This window comes from Arachis ipaensis, chromosome B5 (genome assembly GCF_059453495.1).
Source record: "Arachis ipaensis isolate K30076 ecotype BB chromosome B5, ASM5945349v1, whole genome shotgun sequence".
NCBI classification, from domain to species: Eukaryota; Viridiplantae; Streptophyta; class Magnoliopsida; order Fabales; family Fabaceae; genus Arachis; species Arachis ipaensis.
In genome coordinates this window covers 28,937,168-28,962,444 of record NC_142440.1, presented here as the reverse complement: position 1 = coordinate 28,962,444, position 25,277 = coordinate 28,937,168, and the positions used below count along the sequence as shown (strand labels likewise).

The 25,277-nt window shown below is 37.9% G+C and overlaps 1 protein-coding gene across 1 annotated transcript; it reads left to right on the top strand.

Moving 5' to 3' along the window:
* The first annotated feature begins 22,112 nt into the window (after positions 1-22,112).
* On the top strand, positions 22,113-24,384 carry LOC107643497 (UDP-glycosyltransferase 74B1). Its single transcript, XM_016347165.3, has 2 exons — positions 22,113-22,826; positions 23,422-24,384. The coding sequence occupies exons 1-2, from the start codon at positions 22,182-22,184 to the stop codon at positions 24,169-24,171; spliced, it is 1,395 nt and encodes a 464-aa protein (XP_016202651.1). The 5' UTR covers positions 22,113-22,181; the 3' UTR covers positions 24,172-24,384.
* The last annotated feature ends 893 nt before the right edge of the window (positions 24,385-25,277 follow it).

Genomic DNA, 25,277 nt, shown 5'->3' with positions numbered 1-25,277 from the left:
GTGGATTCGTTCCTTAATCCCCTATTGCCTATGTTATTTTTCTGTTTTCCGTGTATTTTATCTTATTGTCTGTTTCTAGTACATGATCATCTTTATTTATGTCTTAAAGCTATGAAATATTCCATGCATCTCTCACCTTGCGTAAAAGAAAATCTTATTTGAAAAAGAAAAGTGAGATACTTGAATTTTGAGTTATATATTAAGAATAGTTCAATTATCTTGATGTGGTGGCAGTGCTTTTACTTTCTGAAGGCATGAATGAACAGTGCATATTTGATGTTGGAGTTATAAGAATGTTGGCTCTTGAAATAATGATGAAAAAAGAGAAGTATTGTTGGTAATATGAAAAATCCAAAAATTGATCCTTGAAGTAAGAAAAAGCAGCAATCAAAAAAAAAGAGAAAGAAAAAGAAAGTTATGCGAAAAAAAGAAAGAAAGAAAAAGAAAAAAGCCAATAGCTCTTTAAACCAAAAGACAAGAACAAGGATCCAAGGCTTTGAGCATCAATGGTTAGGAGAGCCTAAAAGAGACAAAATCTTGGCCTAAACAGTTCAAATGAGCTGCTTCCCTAACTATATGCTTGTGGTGTGAAGGTGTCAAGTGAAAAGCTTGAGACTGAGCAGTTAAAGTCGTGATCCAAAGCAAAGAGTGTTCTTAAGAACTCTGGACACCACTTTCTGGGGATTCTAGCAAAGCTAAATCATAATCCTAAAGGGTTCACCCAGTTAAGTGTCTGTGGCGTTTATGTATTCGATAGTAATATTGGAAAACAAAGCGCTTAGGGTCATGGCCAAGACTCTAAAGGAGTTGTGTTCAAGAATAAAAAAGAACTAAACTAGGAGAATCAATAGTATCATCTGGATTCTAAGTTCCTAAAGATGCCAATCATTCTAAGCTTCAAAGGAAAGTGAGATGCCAAAACTATTCAGAAATGAATAGCCACTAGTCCCGCTCATCTAATTGAAATAGAGTTTCATTGAGAACTCTGAGATTTATTGTATCCTTCTATTTCTTTTTAATCCTACTTGTTTTTGATTGCTTGGGGACAAGCAACAGTCTAAGTTTGGTGTTCTGATGAGCGGATATTTTATACGCTTTTTGGCATCATTTTCATATAGTTTTCATTATGTTTTGTTTAAGTTTTATTATATTTTCATAAGTTTTAGTGTAAAATTCATATTTTTGGATTCTACTTTGAGTTTGTGTGTTTTATGGTTATTTCAGGTATTTTCTGGCTGAAATTGAGAAGCTTGAGCAAAAGTCTGATTTAGAGACAAAGAAAGGATTGCAGATGTTGTCAAGATCTAACCTCTATGCATTCTAAGGAGAATTTCTTGTGCTACAGAAGTTCAAATGGCGCACTCTCAACGGCTATGGAAAGCTAACATCTAAGGCTTTCCAGAACTATATAATAGTTTATACTTTGCTTTGGAAATGAAGGCCCAAAACTGGCGTTCAACGCCAGCCACCAACCCCATTCCTGGCGTCCAACGCCCAGAAGGGAGCAGTTGGCGTCCAACGTCCATTCAGGAGTCCAAAGTTGGCGTTGGACACCCAAAAGGGAGCAATAGCTCGTAGATTTCACTCAGCTCAACCCAAAAACTCACCAAGTGGGCCCCAGAAGTGGATTTTCGCACTACAAGACTAGTTTATCTTATTTCTGTAATTCTTAGTTACCATATTAGTATTTATAGGAGAAGATCACCCTTGTTTAGGGGTTCCACCAATCTTCTTCCTCCACTTTATTTTCGAACACTATTCTATGTACAGTATGAGTCACTAACCTCCTAGGTTAAGGTTAGGAGCTCTGCTGATTCTTATGAATTAATAATATCACTATTCTATTTCAATCTATGCTTGATTCCATTCTAAGATGTATCTTCGTTCTTCATCCTAACAAATTGGGAGTGTAACTTGACCATCATCCCTATTCACATGGTTCTTGTGAGTCCTTGACGGGATAGTATTGAACCACAAGCTTGATTATACATCTCTTAGATGGCTAATCCACGACTTCGTTGGGAACTTCTCGAGACATCAGTTCAGCCGAGCAGGGTGATTAGGGCCTTCGTGGTATAGGCTAGAACCAAAGGAGCAGCGTTCTCTGATCCGAAAGATCCGACCTTGCCTATGGCATTTTGAGTAGGATCACCAAGCGAATGGACTGCTAGAACTTCACCCCCATTCAGATTGGATGATCGCTGACCCGGCATTTGATCTAAAGTAGAGGAGATTAATAACCGCTGACCTTGCATTAATCATTTATAGCCTGCCATGGAATGAATCAGTAGAAGTTGGAGTAGATGGTGAGAAAAGTTGATCCAAAAGGAAGAAGCATCACCGAAGTCTCAACCGTTCTCATACCATTGATTTCACACCTATCTAGTAACGTTTTATTTATTTATCTATTTTATGCATTTTCTCATGACAACTATATTTTCTATCCGCCTGACTAAGATCTGCAAGGTAACCATTGCTTGCTCAAACTAACAATCTCTGTGGGATCGACCCTCACTAACCTGAGGTATTACTTGGACGATCCGGTGCACTTGCCGGTCTATCTGTGCAAAACTTGTGGAGTCAGTTTCGTGCACCATTCCCCTTAAGGCTTTTATATTCTGTTTTATTTGACTCATGTGGCCCGACTTGTGGGCTTATAACACTTTTGCTTTTGTGTAATAGTTTGTAGTTTTTGAACACTTTACCTTTCTGTTTGTTGTTTTCTACAACTTTTATTAAGTAATGTTCAAAGCTTTATCATAGTTTGCAAAGGTACCTTTTGGCAAGGTACAGTTTATTTTTATTTTTTATTTTTTAAATCTTAACGAATTTGGTAATTGATAAATTTCCTTATATGGGTCCAACTTTGAGTAATCGGCCTTTACTAAGTTATTTTTACAACTCTATTTTTAATTTGACCTGTTTTGATATCGTTTTGTATGAGTTGTTTGTATAACTTCTTACATTAACTTGTAACTCGTCGCTTAATCTTGCCGACAACTTTAGATCGGGCAATGATTTTTGTGGTTTGTCAAGCTTAAGTTAATGCATTTGAGATAGGAAACTTTTAAAGAACTAAATAAAATAGGAATTTTTATTTATATTAAAAAATTCCTTTATAAATCTACCTACTAGGGGTTTTGAATGCGCCTAGCTCTTGTGCTGGTGCCTCATTAAAAAACCTTTATTAGGAGGGAAAAAGAGTGCACCTGACGTAACGTTTTTAGTTGTAGTATCTTTTTAGGTTTTATGTGTTCCAGGACCTTTGAAGCTCTCGCCCTTGGAGGTCGGACACTTTATACTAACCTTTGCCTAGGACCTCAGTTATCTTATAAGGTCCTTTCCAATTTGTAGCCAACTTTCCTTCGCCCGACTTCTGTGTGCCGGTGTCGTTTCGGATCAGGATGAGGTCGTTAGTGGCAAAGCTTCTCTTGATCACCTTTTGGTTTTATCTTAGAGCCATCCTTCACTTCAGAGCTTCCTCTCTAATTCGAGCTCTTTCTCGGACTTCGGGGAGGAGGTCGAGCTCTTCCTTTTGTGCCTGGAAGTTAATTCCTTCATTATAAAATATAACCCTAGGTGACTCTTCAGCCATTTCTATGGGAATCATTGCTTCCATTCCATAAGCAAGTCGGAAGGGTGATTCTTCTGTTGTAGAATGTAGGGTAGTCTGATATGCCTCGCATTTTTAATCCTCCCTTTTTCGTTATTTCAATTTTTAATACATAATTTTATATAGGACTATCAAAAAATTAAGATGATATTTTATCTTATCTCATTAAGGTGTTGCTCAAAGAAGGGACCGCTCAAAGAAGGGAATCAACAAGTATTATTCTATATAAATAGAATAGAAAAGATTTTCTATTTTGATATTTTTCTACAATAAAAAAACAACCGAACTCTAGCAAAAGATAAAAAATAAAATCTCTCCTAGAATCCTAGAATCTCGTTTTCCCTATTTCGATTTCTACTGTGCTTAATATTCTCCAACTATTTTTCTTATATTACAACAATAAAAAACTAATAATTGTTTTCTATTGTAGGACATTAAAATCTAAATACTTGAGGGAGCTCGTCGGTCCAAGCCCCTTTTGCATCTTGTAGTCGGCGTTTCAACCTGGCCAATATGACTTTATTTGTAGCTTCAGCTTGTCCATCGACTTGAGGGTGCTCTACTGAGGTGAACTGGTGTTTTATTTTTAGGTCAGCCACCAAGTTCCTAAAGGTTGAGTCGGTAAACTGTGTTCCATTGTCTGTGGTGATAGAATGGGGAACTCCAAACTTTGTGACAATGTTTCTGTATAAGAACTTCTGATTTCTTTGAGCAATAATGATTGCTAAGGATTCTGCCTCAATCCATTTGGTGAAGTAGTCAATCCCTACTATGAAGTATTTGACTTGGCCTAGTGCTTGTGGAAATGGTCTGAGTAGATCAAGACCCCATTTCGTGAATAGCCATGGTGAGGTAACACTGATGAGCTCTTCAGGAGGTGCTACAGGAAAATTAGCATGTTTCTGGCAAGGTGGGCATGTTTTAACAAACTCGCCCGCTTCTTTCTATAAGGTCGGCCAAAAGAAGCCAGCTCGGATAGCTTTTTTGGCTAGTGACCAAGCTCCTAGGTGGTTTCTACATATGCCACTATGTACGTCTTCCAAGACTTCCTTTGTGCTGGAGGTCGGGACGCATTTTAAGAGGGGTGTGAAATCCCTCTTTTGTATAGGATATTGTGGACTAGTGTATAGTTTTGTACCTCTTTTATGAGCCTTTTGGCCTCCTTTTCATCTTTGGGGAGTATGTCAAATTTGAGGTAGTTGACTATGGGAATCATCCACCCTAAATGTTGATTGTATATAGTCAGTACTTCCTCCTCTTTTGCAATTGATGGTGATTGCAGGGTCTCTTGAATAAGGTTTCTATTATTGTCCCCTAGTTTAGTGCTTGCTAATTTTGATAGAGCATCAGCTCAGGTATTGGACTCTTGAGTAATATGTTAGACTTTACTTTCTGAAAAGTGTGTCAGTTGTTCTCGAGTCTCATCCAAGTACTTCTTCATTTTGGGGTCTTTAGCCTGATAGCTGCCATTAATTTGTGAAGTTATTACTTGCGAATTGCTGAACACCACCATTTTTTCTGCCTCCACTTCTTTAGCCAGCTTCAAGCCAGCAAATAAGGCGTCATATTCTACTTAATTATTGGAAGCGGGGAATTCAAACTTTAAAGATAGTTCTATCTGATTTTCTTGGTCACTTTCTAGGATAACACCAACTCCACTTCCAGCCTTATTTGATGACCCATCTACATACAAACTCCATGTAACTGAGTTTTCTGGGCTTTCAGTGTATTCAGCGATGAAGTTAGCAAGGTACTGAGACTTAATGGCTGTCTGAGCTTTGTACTTCATGTCAAATTCGAACAATTATATTGCCCATTGGTTGAATGGTTAATTAGTGCGGACTTTGATGGTGTGAGCCTGGAAGTAAGGTGAGAGCCTTCGGGATGTGAGGATAAGGGCGTAAGCAAATTTTTCTATCTTTTGATAATTCAACTCTGCCCCCCTGTAAGCTTTACTGATGAAGTAGATAGGTTGCTACCCTTTTTCGTCTTCTCGGACTAGGGCTGAGGCTATAGCCCAACTTCCAACTGACAGGTATAGCACAAGCTCTTCCCCTTTTTAGGTCAGGTAAGTATGGATGGTTACCCCAAGAATGTATTAAAGTCTTGGAAGGCTTATTCACATTCTGGGGTCCATTAAATTGCTCCCCTTTCCTTAGAATTGAGTAGAGGGAAAGTGATTTCAGAGCTGACCCGACTAAAAATTTGGATAGAGCGGCCAACCTTCCATTTAGTTGTTGGACCTCTTTAACACAAGTCAGGCTCTTCATGTTGAGTATAGCTTGAAATTTATCGGGGTTTGCTTCTATTCCTCTCTGTGTCAAGATGAACCCCAAGAACTTCCTAGCTTCTACTACAAAGGTGCATTTTGAGGAGTTTAACCTCATTTCATGCTTTCTTATAGTCGAGAATACTTCAGAGAGGTCAGACAGTAGTGCCGCGTCCTCTTGGGTCTTGACAAGCATGTCGTCCACGTATACCTCCATGAATTTTCCTATGTGGGCGGTATTGTTTATCAATCGCTGGTATGTAGCCCCTGCGTTTATTAATCCAAAAGGCATCACTACGTAGTAATAGTTAGCCTTTGGACTTTTGAACGAGGTCTTCTCTTGATCCGGCTTATACATAGGGATTTGATTATACCCCAAGTAAGCATCCATAAAAGACAAGTATCTGTAGCCTGATGTTGTGTCGATCAAAGCATCTATACCAGGGAGTAGATAAGGGTCCTTAGGGCAGGCTTTATTGAGGTCGGTATAATCAACACACATTCTCCACTATCTATTTTATTTTTTTACCAACACCACGTTAGCTAACCATAGTGGATATTTTACTCCTTATAAACGCTGCCTCCAATAAGGCTTGTACTTGTTCTTCTACGACCTGTGTCCGTTCTGGTATGAGCTTCCTACGTTTCTGCTGAACAGGTCGGGAGCCCAGTTATACTGCAAGCTTATGGGACATCAAGTCGGGATTTATGCCAGGCATGTCGGAAGCTTTCCAAGCGAAGAGATCGGAGTTTTTCTTTAACATTTGAATGAGTTGCTGCTTAAGGCTCCCTTCTAGGTTTGCCCCTATGCTAGTTGTCTTGTTAGGGTGGTTCCTGATTTGTACTTCTTCTATTTTTTTCTCAGGCTGGGGTCATAATTCTTTTCGAGTTCGAACTCCCCCTAGCTCAATAGTGTTGACCTCTTTTCCCCCTGGATGGCCTTTCAAACTGAGGCTCTCGTTGTAACACTTTCGTGCTAATTTTTGGTCCTTTTTTATAGTAGCAATCCGAACTTCATACATAGGAGTGGAGTAGAGACGATAGTTGCAACTCGGTTTAAGGTAGTCTGACCTATTAGGGCATTGTAGGCCGAGGTTACATCGACTACTATGTAATCGATGCTTAGTGTCTTCGATCGGATACCCTTTCTGAAAGTAGTGTACAATGAGATATAACCAAGGGGTTGGATCGGGGTATCTCCTAGTACGAAGAGGTTTTCGGGGTATGCTTTCAAATCTTTTTCTTCTAACCCGAATTTGACAAAGGCGGGTTTAAACAGAATATCAGCCGAGCTACCTTAATCTATCAACGTTCTGTGAAGGTTAGCGTTTGCTAGGATCATGGTTATTACCACTGGATCATCATGCCTAGGAAATAAGCCCTGAGCATCTTCTTTGGTGAAAGAGATGATTGGCAACTTGGCAGGTCGGTCAGTTGACTGTCTTTCTTGACTTGATATACTTTCTTTAGGTATCTTTTTTGTGAAGATTTTGATATTCCTCCTCCTGTAAACTGCAACAACCTAGTTTTTGAGTACGCGAGATCTTTTCTGAAGATACCGAGTCCTCTAGAAGATCAGTGAAGGGAAAACCTCTATTGTATTATCAAGGATCTCAATCCTCATTGTCATTATTTAATCTCTAAGCCAGAACCTCTTCTGAGGTAAGCTCGACGACGCAGTCGCGAATAACCTAGTTTTTGAGCCGTATCGGTTAAGAGTTTTTTATTCTGGATTCCATAGTTAGTCTCAGTTTAATGAACCAGACTCGATTTATGAGAGAAGAGAAATAGTAATATAATATTATTATTATATTAATATTAGAGATGCTTGAATAATATTAGAATATTATTTGATCTATTTTAGTTAAAATCAGGAGATTGGTTTAATCGGGTTCATAGTCTTCTGGTGCAGTTTAATACCAGCACACTCTGATGACTTTAGAAATGCTAATGCCTCATCATATATGTTCTATTCTCATATTAAACATGTTACTAGTGTCATCTATCCTAGTAGCTTAGAAAAGAATTTCTGGATACGTTTTTCCGTGTGTTCTGATACATCTAGTTTTAGTAATTATACACCTGAGATATTTTAATATTATTTTAACCACCTCCCAATCCAACCAATCACAGCTCTTCCCTCACACCCAAGACACTTCATCTGGTCATTTGATGCTTCCTTGGCCGAAATTGAAGAGAGAGAAAATTTCATGAATACTTAATCTTCAAAACTTAATTTCTTCTGAACTAAAACTCAAATCAAAATTCCAATCCGATCAAAATGATCATCTCTTCTTTCTCTTCATAACCTTATGAATAATCAAGACTAAAAATAAAGTGATATGGCTGTTTATCCCCTTCTTTGGTTTGGTTTCATGAAAACTATGTTAAACACGAGTTTTCTTGATGTTTTTCCTTAGATCTCTTGCTTAGCTTGACTTTTGAGCCAAGAATCTTCCATTTCTAGCATATTTAAGGTGAGAAATCTCTTCCTCACATGTTGATTTCCAGTTGAGGTTTTATGGATTCAAATTTGTTCTTGATGTGTTTTAGGAGGAAAAAGTGCTTAAAGAACACCTAGAAGCATAACTGAATTTGAGGCAGCAAATCAAGGTAGAGTTTGGTGAAATTAATCTTGATTAATTGTGTTTGAGTTGTGTGATTGTTGTATAGTTTGGTTATTCTTGAAATTGATTGCTTATACGAGTTACTCTTGGTGAAAGTTTGTTGAAATTTTGATGAAATTTGATGATATTCAAGCTATGAATGTATGTTCTCGTGGCTGCTTGAATTTCGAACCCTAATCCTTAAATTGGGATTGATTTTGTGTTGAAGTCAAGTGAAAAAGATGGGGCTTTAGTGGCTACCAATTTATTATGATTTATGGTAAAAATCGGTTACCAAAAAGATTGAAAAACGGGTGAAAACAGAGAAAGAATCTGATGAATTTACAAAGAACACTTTGAGTATGATGAAGAATAATAAAGAACACCTTTTTTTATCTTAAAAAGGGCAAGGAAGTAATTATTTTGGTGTTTGAGGAGTTAATTTGTAAATATTAAAACTTAGGGTGGTTAAAGTAAAAATATTAAAAATTACGGTAGTAAAAAGTGAATTTATATAACTTTTAAGGTAAAGTAAGGTAATTTTAGAAAATTTAACAATAAAATAATAAATAATAATAAAATATTAAATAATATTATTTAATTAAAAATAATATTATATTAAAAATAATAAAATAATATGAAAAAAGGCATTTTTTCGTAAAAGCTATAGAAAGACAATTTTAAGCGCAGAAACTCATAATTACCTTCATAAAACACTTAGGGAGTGGTAATAACATATTAGTGAGGCAAAGACAAAGAAAAGATAAAAAGTTGAAGAAAAGATAAAAATCGAAGAAAAAGTCGGTAAAGTTTTAATGATAGAAACAAATGGTGATTAGTGAACAAACTAGGAGCAACATAGTTAGTATTTGAGTTGTGCCTAGGTTTAGGTATAATATGAAAAGTTAAACTGTTTCAGTATAGACTTAATGAACCTATACTTGGGACATGCTAACTATTCATACCGAAATTTACATAAGCTGTAAATACATACGTTAAACAGAGAAACCAAAGCAGAGTAAAGAGACAAAGAGAAAAGAGTAATTAGAGTATAGTAAAGAGACAAAGAGAAAAGAGTAATATGATAAAGAGATTAGAGAACAAGCATAGGGCCTGTTGAAAGGTCATTTGTTGCATTAAGGCAACTCCAGAGATATTTGTATGTTCATCTGCTGCATTGAGGCAGTCAGATAGATAGTGGTGCAACCACTGAGAATGGGATACCTAGCTATGTTGTAAGATAGAGGTTGCTTATAGAGGTATCGAGATCAGTGTACTCCTGTAAGACAAAGGGTGCTTACAGTGAGTGTGCTGTACTCCTATAGGACAAATGGTGCTTACAATGAGTGTGTTGTACTCATGTAAGACAGAGGTTGCTTACAGTGAGTGTGTTGGGCGTATATCGGCTAATAAGTGCAGCCCTGTAAGACAAAGGTTGATTGCAATGGGTATTGCCAACAAGAGAGCCTTATCTAGATAGAGGTTGCTGGGTAACGTCGGGAGCGGGTTAGTAACCGACAGATGAGCTCATTACCTGCACTAGGGATAGACATGCATCATCCTTGTATGCACATTATTATTTGTTGCATATTCTCTGTGTTATGCTTTATTCTTGTATTTCTCTTTTTGTTCTCTGACTTTCTATTTTCTCTGCTTCTCTATTTATCTGCTTTTCTTGCTTTCTTCTATCTTCTATAAAGTATGATACTATCTAAAAAGCACGATGGAGCCGATTAACATGACTAATTAACCCAAATCTACTAAGAACTCCCAAGTTCTTACCCCCTTCTCTCCCCCTTTAGATGGAAGCCTGAGTACCCTTTTGTAGTTTGCTGATGACCGTTTCGCTAGAAGATTCTACTCTAGGTAGTCTTCTGAGTCTAGGGTGAACTCCGTTATCTATTTATATGTATATGCCGTGAGACCAGCCAACATCTACACCCCGTTTATCTACAAACTTTAGCCTAAGTCCTTCGTACGATGTTGCGGTTATGTGGCCACTCAATAAAGTACTAGTGAGATGCTCTTTGACGACCTATGATCGTGCAGAAGAGGAGTAGATGAACTTCCACCTTTTGATGACTTTTCACCTGACTCGAGTTTTGAAGACCTAGAACGTACCTTCCCTTGCTTTTGTAGTTTAGAGAAATTAGGTGAGTATAGAGTCTAGGCTAGCCTGGACACCATCTTAGGGACTTCTTGAACAGGTCAGGGCCTGGGATATTGTATGTATCTATATGTATATAGTTATTATCTAGCTATATCTAGCGGTTTTCTAACTGAGATATATACTCTAATAAAGGATGGATAACTGAATATTGGTAACTACTTGAGATGTATATATGTATGGTTGTTTATAATTGTTTTATATGTTATTATTTGTGAATGATTCCGTTTATTAATACAAACATTTAAAAAAAAGTACCTCGCAAAACTATGCTTTTAACAACGAATCAGTTTCATATAATAAATAATAGATAATAATTAGGAAGACAAGTTGGTGGCGCTTAGTTTCTCGTATGATCTAGACATACTGAAAATTGGGTCATTACACAAACCCACCATTGATCATGAGGAGGGCGTTCAGTCCGTCCTCCTTCTTCGTCCCGTCTTCTCTTCCTTGGGTCGTCCGACCTGTTAGCCAGGTATCTGTCAAGTCAGCCTTCTCTGGCTAACTTTTTAATGACATTCTTTAAATCATAGCATTCGTTACTGGAATGTCCGTACATCTTGTGGTACTTGCAATATTCAGTCCGACTTCCAGCTTTCTTATGCTTAATCAGACGAGGAGGTGGGAGTTTCTCCGTGTGGCATATCTCGCGATAAACATTCACCAGGGAAACCCTTAGAGGAGTGTAGCTATGATATTTTCAGGACTTCTCTACACTTTGTTCCTCTTTTTTCTTGGGTTCCCTTTCTTTGTCCTGAGCTGGGTAGTAGGTAGGTTTGTTCGCGGGAGAAGTTCTCTGAGTCATGAATTTTCTTCCATATTGATGTATTTCTCTGCTCTTTCTTGAACTTCATTCAAAGAAGTCAGGTGTCATTTAGATATTGACTGGGAGTAGGGGTGGCAAGCGGGGAAGCCCGCCTCGCCCCGCCTAATGAGGCGATCCTAGAATTCCACCCTGCCCTGCCTAACTACGGGCTGGCGGGCTGGCGGGTTAAGCCTGCCAAAACTCCTCTTTTGTTTTTTTACTATTACCTACTAAATAATATATATAATTTCACAACCATATTAATAAATTTATAATTTCTAAAGGCATAAAAAATTATATTTTTTATATTCACAAACATTAAAGTCTTTATAATTATAAATATCTAATAAACATAATTATAAACCAAGTTTTCATCCAAAACATAATTATAAATATTGTCTCTAAAGCAAAATAAACATAATACAAAACATAATTATAAGTATTGTCTCCAAAGCAACATAAACATAATCCAAAACAATCAATTTTTATCTTTATACTCTTGTAAGTTAGGTTGGGAGAAGTTGTATTTTAGCCAAAAAATTGCAAAAATACCCCCTTGCCAAAAAAAAAAACTAAGCCCGGTAGGGAAGCCCACCCCACCCCGCCAAAGCCCGCAGTTTAAGCGGGCTTTTGCTCTTTGGCGGTCCCAATTTTTCAGCCCGGTCCGTCTTTTCTAGCGAGTTACGCGGGTTGGCCCGGCGGGTTTAGGCCCATTTGCCATCCCTACCTGGGAGAATGGTCCTTCTTTAAGGCCATTGACCAAACCCATAATCATAGTGTCGGTTGGCAGATTCTGGATCTCTAAACAGGCTTTGTTGAACCTTTCCATGTAGTCATGGATGATTTATCTGACTTCTTGCTTTACTCCCAGCAAGCTCGGGACATGCTTTGTTTTGTTCTTCTGGATGGAAAATCTGGTCAGGAATTTCCTGGCCAAGTCGTCGAAGCAGGTTATCGACCTGGGTGGCAAGTTATCAAACCACTTCATGGCCGCCTTGGTCAAAGTAGTCGGAAAGGCTTTGCAACGGGTGGTGTCAGAGATGTCGGCCAGGTACATCTTGCTTTTAAAGTTATTGAGATGGTGGCTCAGGTCGGACGTTCTGTCATAGAGATCCATGTCGTGCGATTTAAAGTTCCTGGGAACTTTAGCCTTCATGATCTCTTCTGTGAACGGATCTTAACCTCCCAAGGGACTTCCATCATGCTCCGCCCGATTACTGCTCCTTTATATATCAGTTTTTAGTTTCCGTAGCTTGTCTTCTAACTCCTTCCGTCGTCTTACTTCTCTTCACAACTCCCATTCTGCTTCCTGTTGACGTTCAGCCTCGTGCTCGAGCTGTTGTAGTCGATCCCCTGGCCATGAACAAGATCTATGATCTCGGTTGTATGAGGACGGTCCTCAGCCTCGGGGTGGTGGACCTCGGAATGTATCCTTCTTGTTTGAGAATTTTCTGAAGTCCCTTCCCCGTGGGGGCCTTGGTGTGGTGGTGGAGGTGGAAGCAAGCGGGCTTGGCCTTCTAGCTGAACCTCTGGCTCAGATTCAGATGCTGTGTGGCCCATCTTCACGTTTGTGATCTGCCATTTGTCAGAGGGGGAATTCCAGGTCCCCGACAACGGCGCCAATGTTCCGAGGGTTACCTGAAATATTGATTTGGGTCTGAACATGAGGTCCAGGTCCCTTAATGTAGCAGCGTTTGACCTCTTTGATGCCGATGTGCCACCTGTTCGAGTTCCTCGTGAGAAGGTGGGGGTGGTACCTGCAAGAGACTCTAATGCTTAAGTTAGCAAGGGCTTTAAACAGGTTTTTTAGTAGATTAGAACGTGAGTTATACCTGGGAGGTGCTAGTGTATTTATAGTAGAGTAGATAACCACCTTTGTTAGAGTAGTTCCATATTTTTTTATGGATAAGCGTTTCCTTTATCTTGAGAGTTTGTTGGGATCTACCTTCTAGATGAGGTAGAGATAGTAGGAGAGATTTAAGGAGGCAGTTACTTGTTAAGTCAAGTAGGGATGGACCTCAATGTTGATGTCCGACCTCCTTAAAAAAGGATTTATAGTGAAGTCCACCTTTTATTGATGGGTCTTTTTGTGTTATTGGACCTGACTTTTATCTATTGAGTCAAAGTATAAATAAATACTAATACATCTATTAATTTATTTTTTAGTAATTTAAATTACTGTGTAAAATACTGATAAACAATTAGTTAAAGATATTAAATATTTTGTAACGTGAAACATATTAGTATATTACAATATACACTAATTAATTGATGATCATTTATTTATTGTTTGTGTTTTATTATTAAGCTTTTTTTATATAACTTTTATTTTTAAATTTTAACTTAAATTGGTTATTTATTTGACATTTATTATATATGTAATAAATAAGTATGATGATTTAGTAAGCCATTTGTGGTTTTGGGTTTTGTAACTTTTTTTTTCTTGAGTCAAAATATTTTTGAAGTTAAGCAAATTTATTTTTAGGGTTTAGTTAACGATAAGTTTATTATTAGTGCAAAATTTAAAATATTTTTATTTAATAAATATAAAATAAATTACACTGAAAGTTTAAATTTTTTATATTTTTAATAATTTTTTTTTATTTTAACATGTGATAGTTATGACACAAAATAAATAAATTTTTATTTTTATATCAACTTTGAAATGAGCAGGTGTGTTTAACCATAATTATAAAAATGATTAGAAAAATGATAACAAAGTTTGGACATCATTTTTCTAATCTTGCCCATTCCAATATTCTACACACACCAGCACCCTAAAAAATTCCGATCTAAAATGCTTCTATTGACAAAACAGAAGTAGATAATTTGTGATGAGAGTGAGAGAGAGTGTGAGGTGGGGAAACACAGGGAGGGGAACAAATATACTGGGTAAACATGGTAAAGATCCTAGGGTTTGGAACAAAGAAGAGTATCAACGATTGGAGCTCGATTCTTTCTCCATTTTCGTCGATAATTTGCCGGGGGACATATCGAAAAGAGAAATTTTTCATGTGTTCAAATGGACAGGTAGGATCATCGACATATATCTATCGCGAAAGAATAAAAATGGCCAAATATATCTGTTTGCTTTTGTTCGATACACTACAAAAGGAGGGGCGTTGAAGACTGTTGCAGAAATGAACGGTATGGTATTGAGAGGTAAAAGACTATTCGTCGGTGAAGCCAAATATAGAAGAGGGGCTACGATGCAAAATACGGAGGGTACAAGAGCGAAGGTGATCACCAGACACGATGCGGGAGGAAGCCAGCCACGGATACCGAGTGTGGTAGCAGCTGAAGTAAAAGCGGGGAGGCAGCCGTCAGATGCTTTTGACAAAGATCCAAATAGTAATGGATGGACTAAGAAGATAGAAGTACCGATAGCAAATGAGAATGTTGTCTGGCTACAGAGAAGTATTGTCGGAGGTACGAAATCAGCAATTGATTTTCAGTCTCTGCAAGAAAAGATCAATAGGGACTGGCCTTGTGTCACACAAGTAAGAGAGTTGGGGGCATATAAAGCAATGATTACGTTCGATACGGTGTTTAGTGCAGAAGAGGCTTACACTTTTAGAATGAACGATTTATTAAAATTGTTTTATATGGTATGGAAATGGGATGAGACTGAGAAAAGTGAGTCTAGAAGAGTTTGGTTGGAGTGTTATGGAATTCCATTGCATGCATGGTCGAATGTTACTTTTCGCAGAATAGGGGAGCAATGGGGCGAAGTGGTGGAGTGCGATAAACTAACGCGATCATGCACCTCATTCAGTGTGGGTAAAGTCCTAATTGATACGTGTGTCTTCGATACGATTAACGAAAGGATTCACGTCACAATAGGGACAAGTGGATTTGATGTTCTTGTAAGAGAAGTGAGTGGAGAGATGTATCGGGAGGAATATTTTCGAAAGAGTAAGGAAGAGACAAGAGACAGGCACATGATAAATATAGAAGAGACGCGGCATGGAAGCTCTAGCTGCATATTGAATCATGGAGCTGAACGGAGGTGGCAGATTGGGATCAGGCGGCGGTGCTGATGACGATAGACCGTAGAAACGAAGAACAAGATAAGGATAGAATGGTAATTTTAAGCCTTGATTTGAACGAATGGAATCAACAAAATTCAAATTTTTCTGAAGGAAATGGCAGTTATACGGCATTAATTGACAAGGCAGATTCCCAGGGATCATATGAAATAAATGAGGATATTGATTCAGAGGAAACAGTCTCTAATAATTATGCAGAAAGATTGGATTGCCAATTAACTCATGGAATAATTCATGTTAATGGGCTGGGAATTACAAGGCCCAATAAGGGGACTAGGAAACATGCTGGTTGGGTGAGGGAGAAGGCTTGCTGGGCTATGCCTACCGCTAGGCTGCCAAACTGGGTTGGGTCTGACCCGACTCCATCCTTGACCTGGCAGGATCCCACGCCTCTGACCCAGTATCCTGTGAAGACGGCGCCTCCAAGGTTCAGCAACCACCACGATGGGAAGCGCCAGGAGGGGGAGCACGATCCTAGCGGTTCCGATTCGGAGGTAACACGCAGATCCGACCTGCTAGCTCGGGAAGGACGGTGGGAACCAGAAGCGGGTCACGATCCTGGAAGCTTGCAGATCGCAGGGCGCGAGGTGGGAAACTGGGTGGCGGAGGGCTGCGGACGGTGCGGCGAGATGGAGGAGGGTGTACCGGAGGCAGAGGCTGGCGGGCTCGATGAAGGATTAACTCCCGTAGTGGAAGTCACCATTGATGAGAATGAAGAAAGGATGCAGAGGAACGAGTCGGTTATGAACACTGAACCGATACATGTGCAACAATCCTCCTGTAACTTGGACGCTCCGGGGAGGACGCGAAGTGCAGGAGCTACGCGCCAGGGTAATATTGTTGGCCTGATTAGAAACTGCAGTGTACCAGAAGCAGACAGGCAGAATCAGGGACTGGAAGAGGGGGAGATCTTGCTGGATGGATTGAAACAGAATGGCAACGGATAGGAGAAGAAAAGGGAGAATAATGCAGAATCAGGTTCGGAGATGGGAGATCGTCTGGATGATGGTGGGAAACCAGAACTCGAGGAACAAAGGCCGAGTTGGGAAGAGGAAATGGCTGAGAACAAAGCAGCTTGGAAACTAGCTGTGGAGTCAGGAGCACATTGAAGTGATGAGGAGGACATCATGGCTATTTTACAATAGCAGAATGAAGCTATTGCTATGAAACGGCGGCAGGCTAAGTAAAAAGAAAAAGCCCGGAGAAGTCGGCCAAAAAATCATAAACAGGTGTGTAATAGCTTCGTTAAATGATTTTTAGCTCTTGGAATATACGGTGGTTGGGTGGTGCAGCAAAAGTTAGTATGATAAAGAGCTTTAAAAATAAGTTTGGATTGGATATGTTGGGCCTGATAGAAACAAAAAAGGAATTAATAAATAAATTTGATGTTGTGCGTATCTGGGGAAGCGACAGAACATGTTGGGAGTCTGTCAGTTCTGTTGGAAATTCTGGAGGGTTATTGTTAATGTGGGATGGAGCGGCTTTTAAACTGTATAACTACTATAAAGGGGATAGATGGTTGTGTATAGAAGGAGTTGTGGTAAAAGATAACTTTCATTGTGCTATTTGCTTAGTGTATGGACCGCATGAGAGAGCTGAGAAGATCTCCATGTGGAAAGAATTGAGTTATATTGTAGGATTGTGTCAGGTGCCGTGTTGTTTTTTAGGAGACTTCAATGAAATTCTGCACTTGGAGGAAAGGAAAGGAGCGACTGCATTACCAGCGTCGACGGCAGAGTTTAAAACATGGATAAATGATATGGAGTTGATTGACTTGGCTCTGAACGACTGAAAGTATACTTGGTTTAGAGGGCAGTCGTGCAGTCGCATCGATAGGAGCCTAGTCTTCGTGGGGTGGCTTGATGTGTACTCGGAGACGTGTCTAAGGAGTGGTCCGAGAGGTTTATCGGATCACTGTCCTTTGGTTATGGAAGACAGCAGAAGAGTTGAGGGTCCAAGACCGTTCCGTAGCTTGGACTCGTGGTTCACACACGAAGGGTTCCTGAGGATGGTGAAGGAAGAATGGAGGGAACTAGGTGACGTACAATTCCTACAGAAGATGAAAGCACTGTCAGAACCACTACGTAGATGGCATAAGCAACACTTTGGGAATATGGCTGAGCGGATTAAGAAGCTTGAGGAAGAAATCAGGAAGGTAGATGATATGGTTAGTAGCGGACAGTATGATGGTACAACAGAGGCTAGGAGGAGGGCATTAGTGAGTTGCTGCGAAAAGTGGTATCTAAGACAGGAGATGCATTGGAAGCAAATGTCAAGATCTCGACATGCCAATGAGATTGATCGGAACATAAGGTACATCCATAATATAGCTTCGGCGAGAAGAAGGAATAACAGGATTGAGTCATTGGTACTTAATGGGAGGCTAGTGAGGAATCAAGCAAGAATCAAGATTGTGATTCGGGACTTTTACAAATGTCTGTACCACCAGGAAGCGTCCCCAATGGTGACCTTTAGGGATGGATTAGTTAATCGTTTAAAAAAGGAGGAAGCGGAAACCTTAGAGGCACTACCATCAGTAGAGGAAGTGAAGGAGGCAGTCTGGAATTGTGAATCTTCTAAGGCTCCAGGGAGTGACGGGTACAACATGTATTTTATAAAAAAGTGTTGGCATAAGATTGGAACAGAATTCACTGCAGCTGTGATGGATTTCTTTCAGACAGCAAGATTACCGGTAGAAGTTAATGTCACCTGGGTAGCGTTGGCTCTGAAATTCATTGGGGCTAAGGAGATAAAAGATCTAAGACCTATCAGTATGGTTGGGTGTGTCTAAAAGGTAATCTCTAAACTGCTGACACGAAGGATGAGGAGTGTTATGCCTGGTTTAGTTGGAGAATCACAGAGTGCCTTTGTGAAGGGGAGAAAGATACATGATGGAGCGTTAATTGCCTGTGAAACTGTGCAATGGCTGAAACTGAAGAAGAAGGCATCAGCGATTGTGAAACTTGACTTCCAAAAAGCCTATGACAGAGTCAAATGGTGCTTTGTTGATGCTGTGCTGGAAAAGATGGGCTTCGGAAGAACATGGAGGGCGTGGGTTAGGGAGTGTGTTACATCGGCTTCTATCTATATTCTGGTTAATGGATCTCCATCGAAAGCATTCAAAATGGAGAGAGGACTACGTCAAGGCAACCCTCTATCGCCGTTCTTGTTTGTTCTAGTGGTGGATGTGCTTAACAGGATGATCGGAGAGGCAGTCAGAAATGGTTGGATATCTCCACTCTTAGTCGGTAGAGATAATATAGAGTTATCACACTTACAATTTGCTGATGACACTATATTATTTTGTCTGCCGGAGGAGGAGACACTGAGAAACTATAAGAGGCTTCTGAGGTGCTTCGAAATGATGTCTGGTTTGAGCATTCATTTTGATAAGTCTAACTTGATACCAGTGAACTACAGTTCGGAGTGGGTTAATCGGATGTGCCAGCTACTAGGTTGTCAAGAGGCAGCTTTACCAGTGAGATACCTTGGCATTAGCCTAGGAGCAAATCTGCGATTAGTTAAAACTTGGAAGCTGGTTCTAGATAAGGTGGAAGAGAAACTCAGTTTATGGAAAGCAAAGGTTCTTAGTAAGGCTGGTAAACTGTTACTTATTAAGTCCGTAATTAACATCCTACCTATTTATTACCTGAGTTTGTACAAGATGCCTAATGCAGTTGCACGAAGAATTATATCCTTGCAGAGGAGGTTCTTTTGGGGGAAGGACGATGGTAAACCTGGTATGGCCCTTGTGAAGTGGGAGCTGATCCAGGCACCAAAGAAGCTAGGAGGATTGGGGGTGGGTGACGCGGTGATCCGGAATACAACCTTACTGTTTAAATGGTGGTGGCGGTTCTCTAAGGAGGATTGCCCTCTATGGAAGAAGATCGTATGCTCATGCAATAGCTTGAACCCAAATCACTTGCTGTCAACTCAGACATTGCCGAAGAGAGGGGGTTCATGGAGAGACATATGTCAAGTGCAAATAAATGAGCAACATATCAGGCAGAAGATGATTGATGGCCTTGCTATAGAAGTAGGAGATGGAAGATCCACCAGATTTTGGGAGGATACATGGCTGCAAGTGGGGAAGCTAAAAGACTCCTTTCCGAGACTCTTCTTGATTTCAAACCAAAAAGGATAAGTAATTAGGGAGTGTGGGTTATGGGATGGGATAGAGTGGGTTTGGCACTTCCAATGGAAAAGAGAACTACAACAATGGGAGACAGATACACTGAACCAGCTGTTTCATGTCTTGCAATCTGTTAGACTGATAGCAAATATGCAAGATAGAGTGGTGTGAAAATTTAATAAGGAAGGCGTTTATTCTACTAATTCATTTGTGCAGGCTTTGCAGGAACAGACTTTAGATGAGGAGCTACTGAGATACAAGTTCACAAAGGAGATCTGGAAAGGCCTAGTTCCGCCTCGAGTGGAGTTATTTGCTTGGTTTGTATTGGTAGGCCGGGTCAATACAAAGGACCGGCTATGTAGGTTGGGGATCCTACAACAGAATGATGTTTTGTGCGTGCTGTGTAAGAAAGATGTTGAAAATATACAACATTTATTTATTAGTTGTGAGTACTCTTGGCAGGTGTGGTGTGCTTGGATGTCAGCGTTTGGACAGACATGGGTTGTCCCTGGTACCTTGAAAGAGCTTTTTGAGAGTTGGAGATCCGCGCCGATGAGAAAAGAGAGGCGAAAGTATTGGCTACTTGGATTCTTCTCAACTATATGGATTATATGGCTACGCCGAAATGATGCCATTTTTCACAGCAAGATAAACAGGAACTGTCGACTGTGTGGAGCAATCATTTTCTTGTGCTACGGAGTGGTGTTGTAAATAACACATGTTGTTGATGGCTATGCCGGAGATGACATAGGAGTTGTTATGGCTTTATTGTTATTGTCTTAGTGTCACTTTGCTCCACTTGAATGTTGAGCTCTTACTTTCAAAAAAAAAAAAAAAAATGATAACAAAGTTTATTTTGGCCTTGATAAATAAGATTAAAAGTAGACCAAATTGAATAAAATTAAGTCAAGTTCAATTTCAACTCATAAAAATTGAGATTGACTTATAATTCGATACATTAATATACTCAACTCCCTAAATGTTCACTAGCTAAATAATTTATATGTCTATAAAAATCATATATAAAAGAGTGACTATAAAATTTTATATCAAAGCATTAATAGATATATTGTTTCCTTTTATACTAAATAATTTAATTAGACTTTTTTAATTCATTATCCATCTAACATATAATTATTTAAAGATATTACACTTTAGATATGACAAAAAAGAAAAAACAATACACCTTCATATATTTAGCAAATACGAATATATGATTTACTATAAATAATTATATTATATATCATCGAATTAGCTCTACAATTTAATAGGTTGAAATTATCTAAATTTAAGTTCGATTTATTTAATATACACGTTTAAATTTAGTTCACAAACTCATAAAATTAATTTGTCGAATTATTAACAAATCAAATTTTTGACTCGTAAACTGATTTAATTTGTTTTTCGCCCTTTAAAAAAAAAGTTTCATAATTTTGAGTATATCATTAAGTTATTAAAATGTTTAGAGTTAGACTTGGTTTAGTAAAATTTTTTAAAGAGGTGTTTGTGTTTTTTAAAAGTATAAACTTCTCATTTTATGTTTGGTAATTCAAAAAGACTATGTGTTTGTAGTTGCAGCTTTTGAAAGATCAGCATATTTTTTAAAACAACTAAGGTAGAACTTTTTAAAATTGACATATATTTTTTAAAATTTAAAAGTCTAATATAATCTCATATATTAACTAATTTTTGAATTTAATATTTAAATTTATATTTTTTATAATATTTTTAAATTTTAAAAATTATTTTACTAAACATAATTATTGTTATTTATATTTATTAAAACTTATTTTTAATTTAATTTATTAAATATAAATATTACACTTTTTAAAAAATAAAAATTTTATCAAACTAACCCTTAGTGTAGAGACGGAGGTTGGGAAAGAATTTGGGGCACACAGTACTTTGGCTATCGCAACTGTTATGACATTTGATGGAGTACAAAATTCTGATCTTCGGTGCTTAAAAAAATTTTGGAGGGACTACTGCCCCCTCTTACTACATTCCATCACTGTTAGGGTGGTCCTACACTCGCGGCTGTAGGGACATTTTGTCCTTGTTGACTTTTAGTAATTTTTTTAGCAAAGGTAAGTTAGATAAGAAACTATATCATTTATCTATTAATAGTAAAAAATCACAAATCATTAATTTTGTGGATATGCCAATTACTTATTTAACAAAAAGGAAAAGAATTAGGCTAATTTTTTTATATAAAAAAATATTAATGTTTTGGTTGAAAATAGAATTATTTAGTATGATTACATGGGTGAATTTTGTAGTTGTAGAATCAACAAGTAAAGTGCGTATTAGAATATGAATATTCAATCAAAGTAGGATTTTTAACTCTATATTAAAAATAATTTCTGAAAAAATTAAATAAAAAAGTAAAGAAATAAAAAAACAAAAGAAAACCTCGTTTCAAACACGGTATAGTCGCCTATAAATAAAGGGTCTTATAACACCATCACCAAACAACAGAAAACAAAGCAAAACATCTTTCTAGAATTCTAGCTACTTCCGAGAGAAAGAAAGAAAACATGGTTCTCCAAAAGCACAACAACGTCCATGTCCTACTCCTACCATACCCAGCACAAGGCCATATCAACCCACTGGTCCAGTTCGCAAAAAGATTAGCCTCAAAGGGCGTTAAAGCCACCATAGCCACCACTCACTACACGGTCAACACCATCAACGCCCCAAACGTCGGCGTAGAAGCAATATCCGACGGCTTCGACAACGCCGGCTTCGCGCAAGCCAAGAACGTGCAGCTCTTCCTAACCTCCTTCAGGACCGTTGGCGCCAAAACTCTCTCGCAACTGATCGAACGGTTTCAACAAACTACCACGCCGGTCACGTGCATTGTATATGACTCATTTTTCCCGTGGGCGCTTGATGTTGCCAAACGACACGGCGTTTATGGTGCCGCTTTCTTTACCAATTCTGCTGCCGTTTGTAACATATTCTGTCGTATACACCATGGCCTTCTTGAGCTTCCTGTGGAGAAGGAGGATTTGCCGTTGTTTGTTCCCGGGATTCCACCGTTGGATTTGCCGGATTTGCCTAGCTTCATTAGGTTTCCGGAGAGTTACCCTGATTACTTGGCCATGAAATTGAGCCAGTTCTCTAACTTGAACAAGGCTGATTTTATGTTTGTCAACACTTTTGAAGCTTTAGAAAGTGAGGTATGTAGAAACTTATTAAAATTGTCATTGAGCAAATTGCCTTTAATACGAAAACCATATTTAAAATTTTTTAAATAATTTAATATGTTTAATTAAATTATTATTTAATAATTTTTAAATATTAATTAACATGAAAATAAATTTTTTATTTATTTTTAATTCATATTATACATAAAAAAATATTACACGTGCATATTAAAATTAGCTATTATAATTAGTAATTATGTATTTATTTATAAAAATATAAAAAAAGATTAGAGACATTAAAAATAATAATTTTTGATAATTTTTTTAATTTTTTTTAAAATATATATTGATTAATTTATTATTATTATTATTATTATTATTATTATTATTATTATTATTATTATTATTATTATTATTATTATTATTATGTATGTGTGCGGGGCATTTATTGCCACGTTTTGAGAAATAGAAAATAAATGTAAATAATTTTACGAATTTCATCAAAATATTATTTCTTATCCGATCTCTATGCTACTCAAAAGTCAAATAGAGTTGCGTGCCATAGATATCATGTTCTGCATTTCCTAAATGATGATGAGTTTCTGACATGGCTGTTGATAATTTCTAGGCGGTGAATGGCATAAGAGAGTTATGTCCAGCAAAGTTGATAGGGCCAATGGTCCCTTCTGCATACTTAGATGGAAGAATCAAAGGTGACAGAGGCTATGGAGCAAGCTTATGGAAGCCATTAAGTGAAGAATGCTCTGATTGGCTTGAAACAAAGGCACCAAAATCAGTAGTATACATCTCATTTGGAAGCATGGTGTCACTCTCAAATGAACAAATTGAGGAAGTGGCATTGGGGTTGGAGCAAAGTGGCAAGAATTTCATTTGGGTCCTAAGACAATCTGAACACACAAAATTACCAAAAGGGTACGAAAAAATGGTCAAAGAGAAGGGCATAATTGTCACATGGTGTAACCAACTTGAAATGCTGGAACACCAAGCCATAGGGTGCTTTGTGACACATTGTGGTTGGAACTCAACTCTGGAGACGTTGAGCCTCGGCGTGCCGGTGGTGTGCTTGCCGCAATGGGCCGACCAATTACCGGATGCCAAGTATTTGGAGCAAGTTTGGGAGGTCGGTGTGAGGCCCAAAGAGGATGAGAGTGGTGTTGTTAGGAAGGAAGAGTTTGTTAGGAGTTTGAATATGGTTATGCAGGGTAAGAGGAGTGAAGAAATTAGAAGCAATGCTAGCAAGTGGATGAAGTTGGCTAGGGAGGCAGTTGGTGAAGGTGGGAGCTCTGATAAGAACATCAATGAATTTGTGGAACATTTGAGGGGTGCACATGTGACTGCGAATTTGAATGACTACTAGCTAAAATAGCTATAGTTTCTCTCATAATAATTGTTTGTTAGTTGGTTTTACTAGTGCCGTGATCTCACTTTAATGTTAAGAATGTGAAATATAGTGTGAGTAATTAATATATCCTAAAATTGATTTTGTTTCAGGGGAACAATTATGATCACTTTTTTTATTTGTTGTTTTTCCCTCTTACTTTTGCTTTTTAATGAAAAATTTGTTAACGTGTAATGTATGACACCTTTTGTCATTTTCAATCTTGTGTCATTGTGTGTGCTCAATAATGTATCAGCAAAGGTGCCTGATGCGTGACGCGCGTGCGCGCTCTCTTTCCCGATAAGGAAACCAAGCAAAAAGCCTCCTTCTTTGCTCTCTCCCCTTAAATCTCCTTCCTTTCTTCTCTTTTCTCTTTTTTCTTTTTTTTTTTTTCCGTCATTTATACCCTCCCACCATCCTTTCTTTCTCTCACCCGTTTTTTCTCCCCCCTCATCCTTATTCCTTTCTTTTTTTGATGGTTGTGTTTTGATTTTTCTGTTTTTTTTTTTTTTAGATTTAGATCTATTTTTTACGATTTTTATTACCGACTGTGTTTTGAACATGAGATTAGTTCTGTGTTCTTATTTCAATAATTTATTTATGATATTTTTTCTTTTTTTTTTTAAATGATGGTATTCTTAGTTTTTCTTTATGGTTGCTCATGGTAGTTAATTGTTATAGATCTTTTCAAATCTAAAAATAAAATACCTTGAGAAAATGTTGTTCATAAAAAAATTTTTAAATCTAAAAATTATCCAAACTTATGTGAAGAAAAAAAATATTTTATTGTCTTGTAATATGTATGTGTAGATCTAGAAATAAGAGATTTAGTTTATTTTTGTTTCTATCTTTTAAGATTTTCAGCATAAGATATTTATCTTCTTTATATCAATGTAGAACTGATATTTCTATGATCCTTGTAAGTGTTGTTTGACTTTTTGATGAATGAAATATAGTTATTTTCTATAAAAAAGAAAGGTGCCTAATGCTGGTGGAAGAATTACAAAATTTTCTTTTTTTAGTTTTAGTAAAAGTTGAATCACATGGGATGATAATGGGGGCAAGGAGGTAGGTAGGGGCAGTTT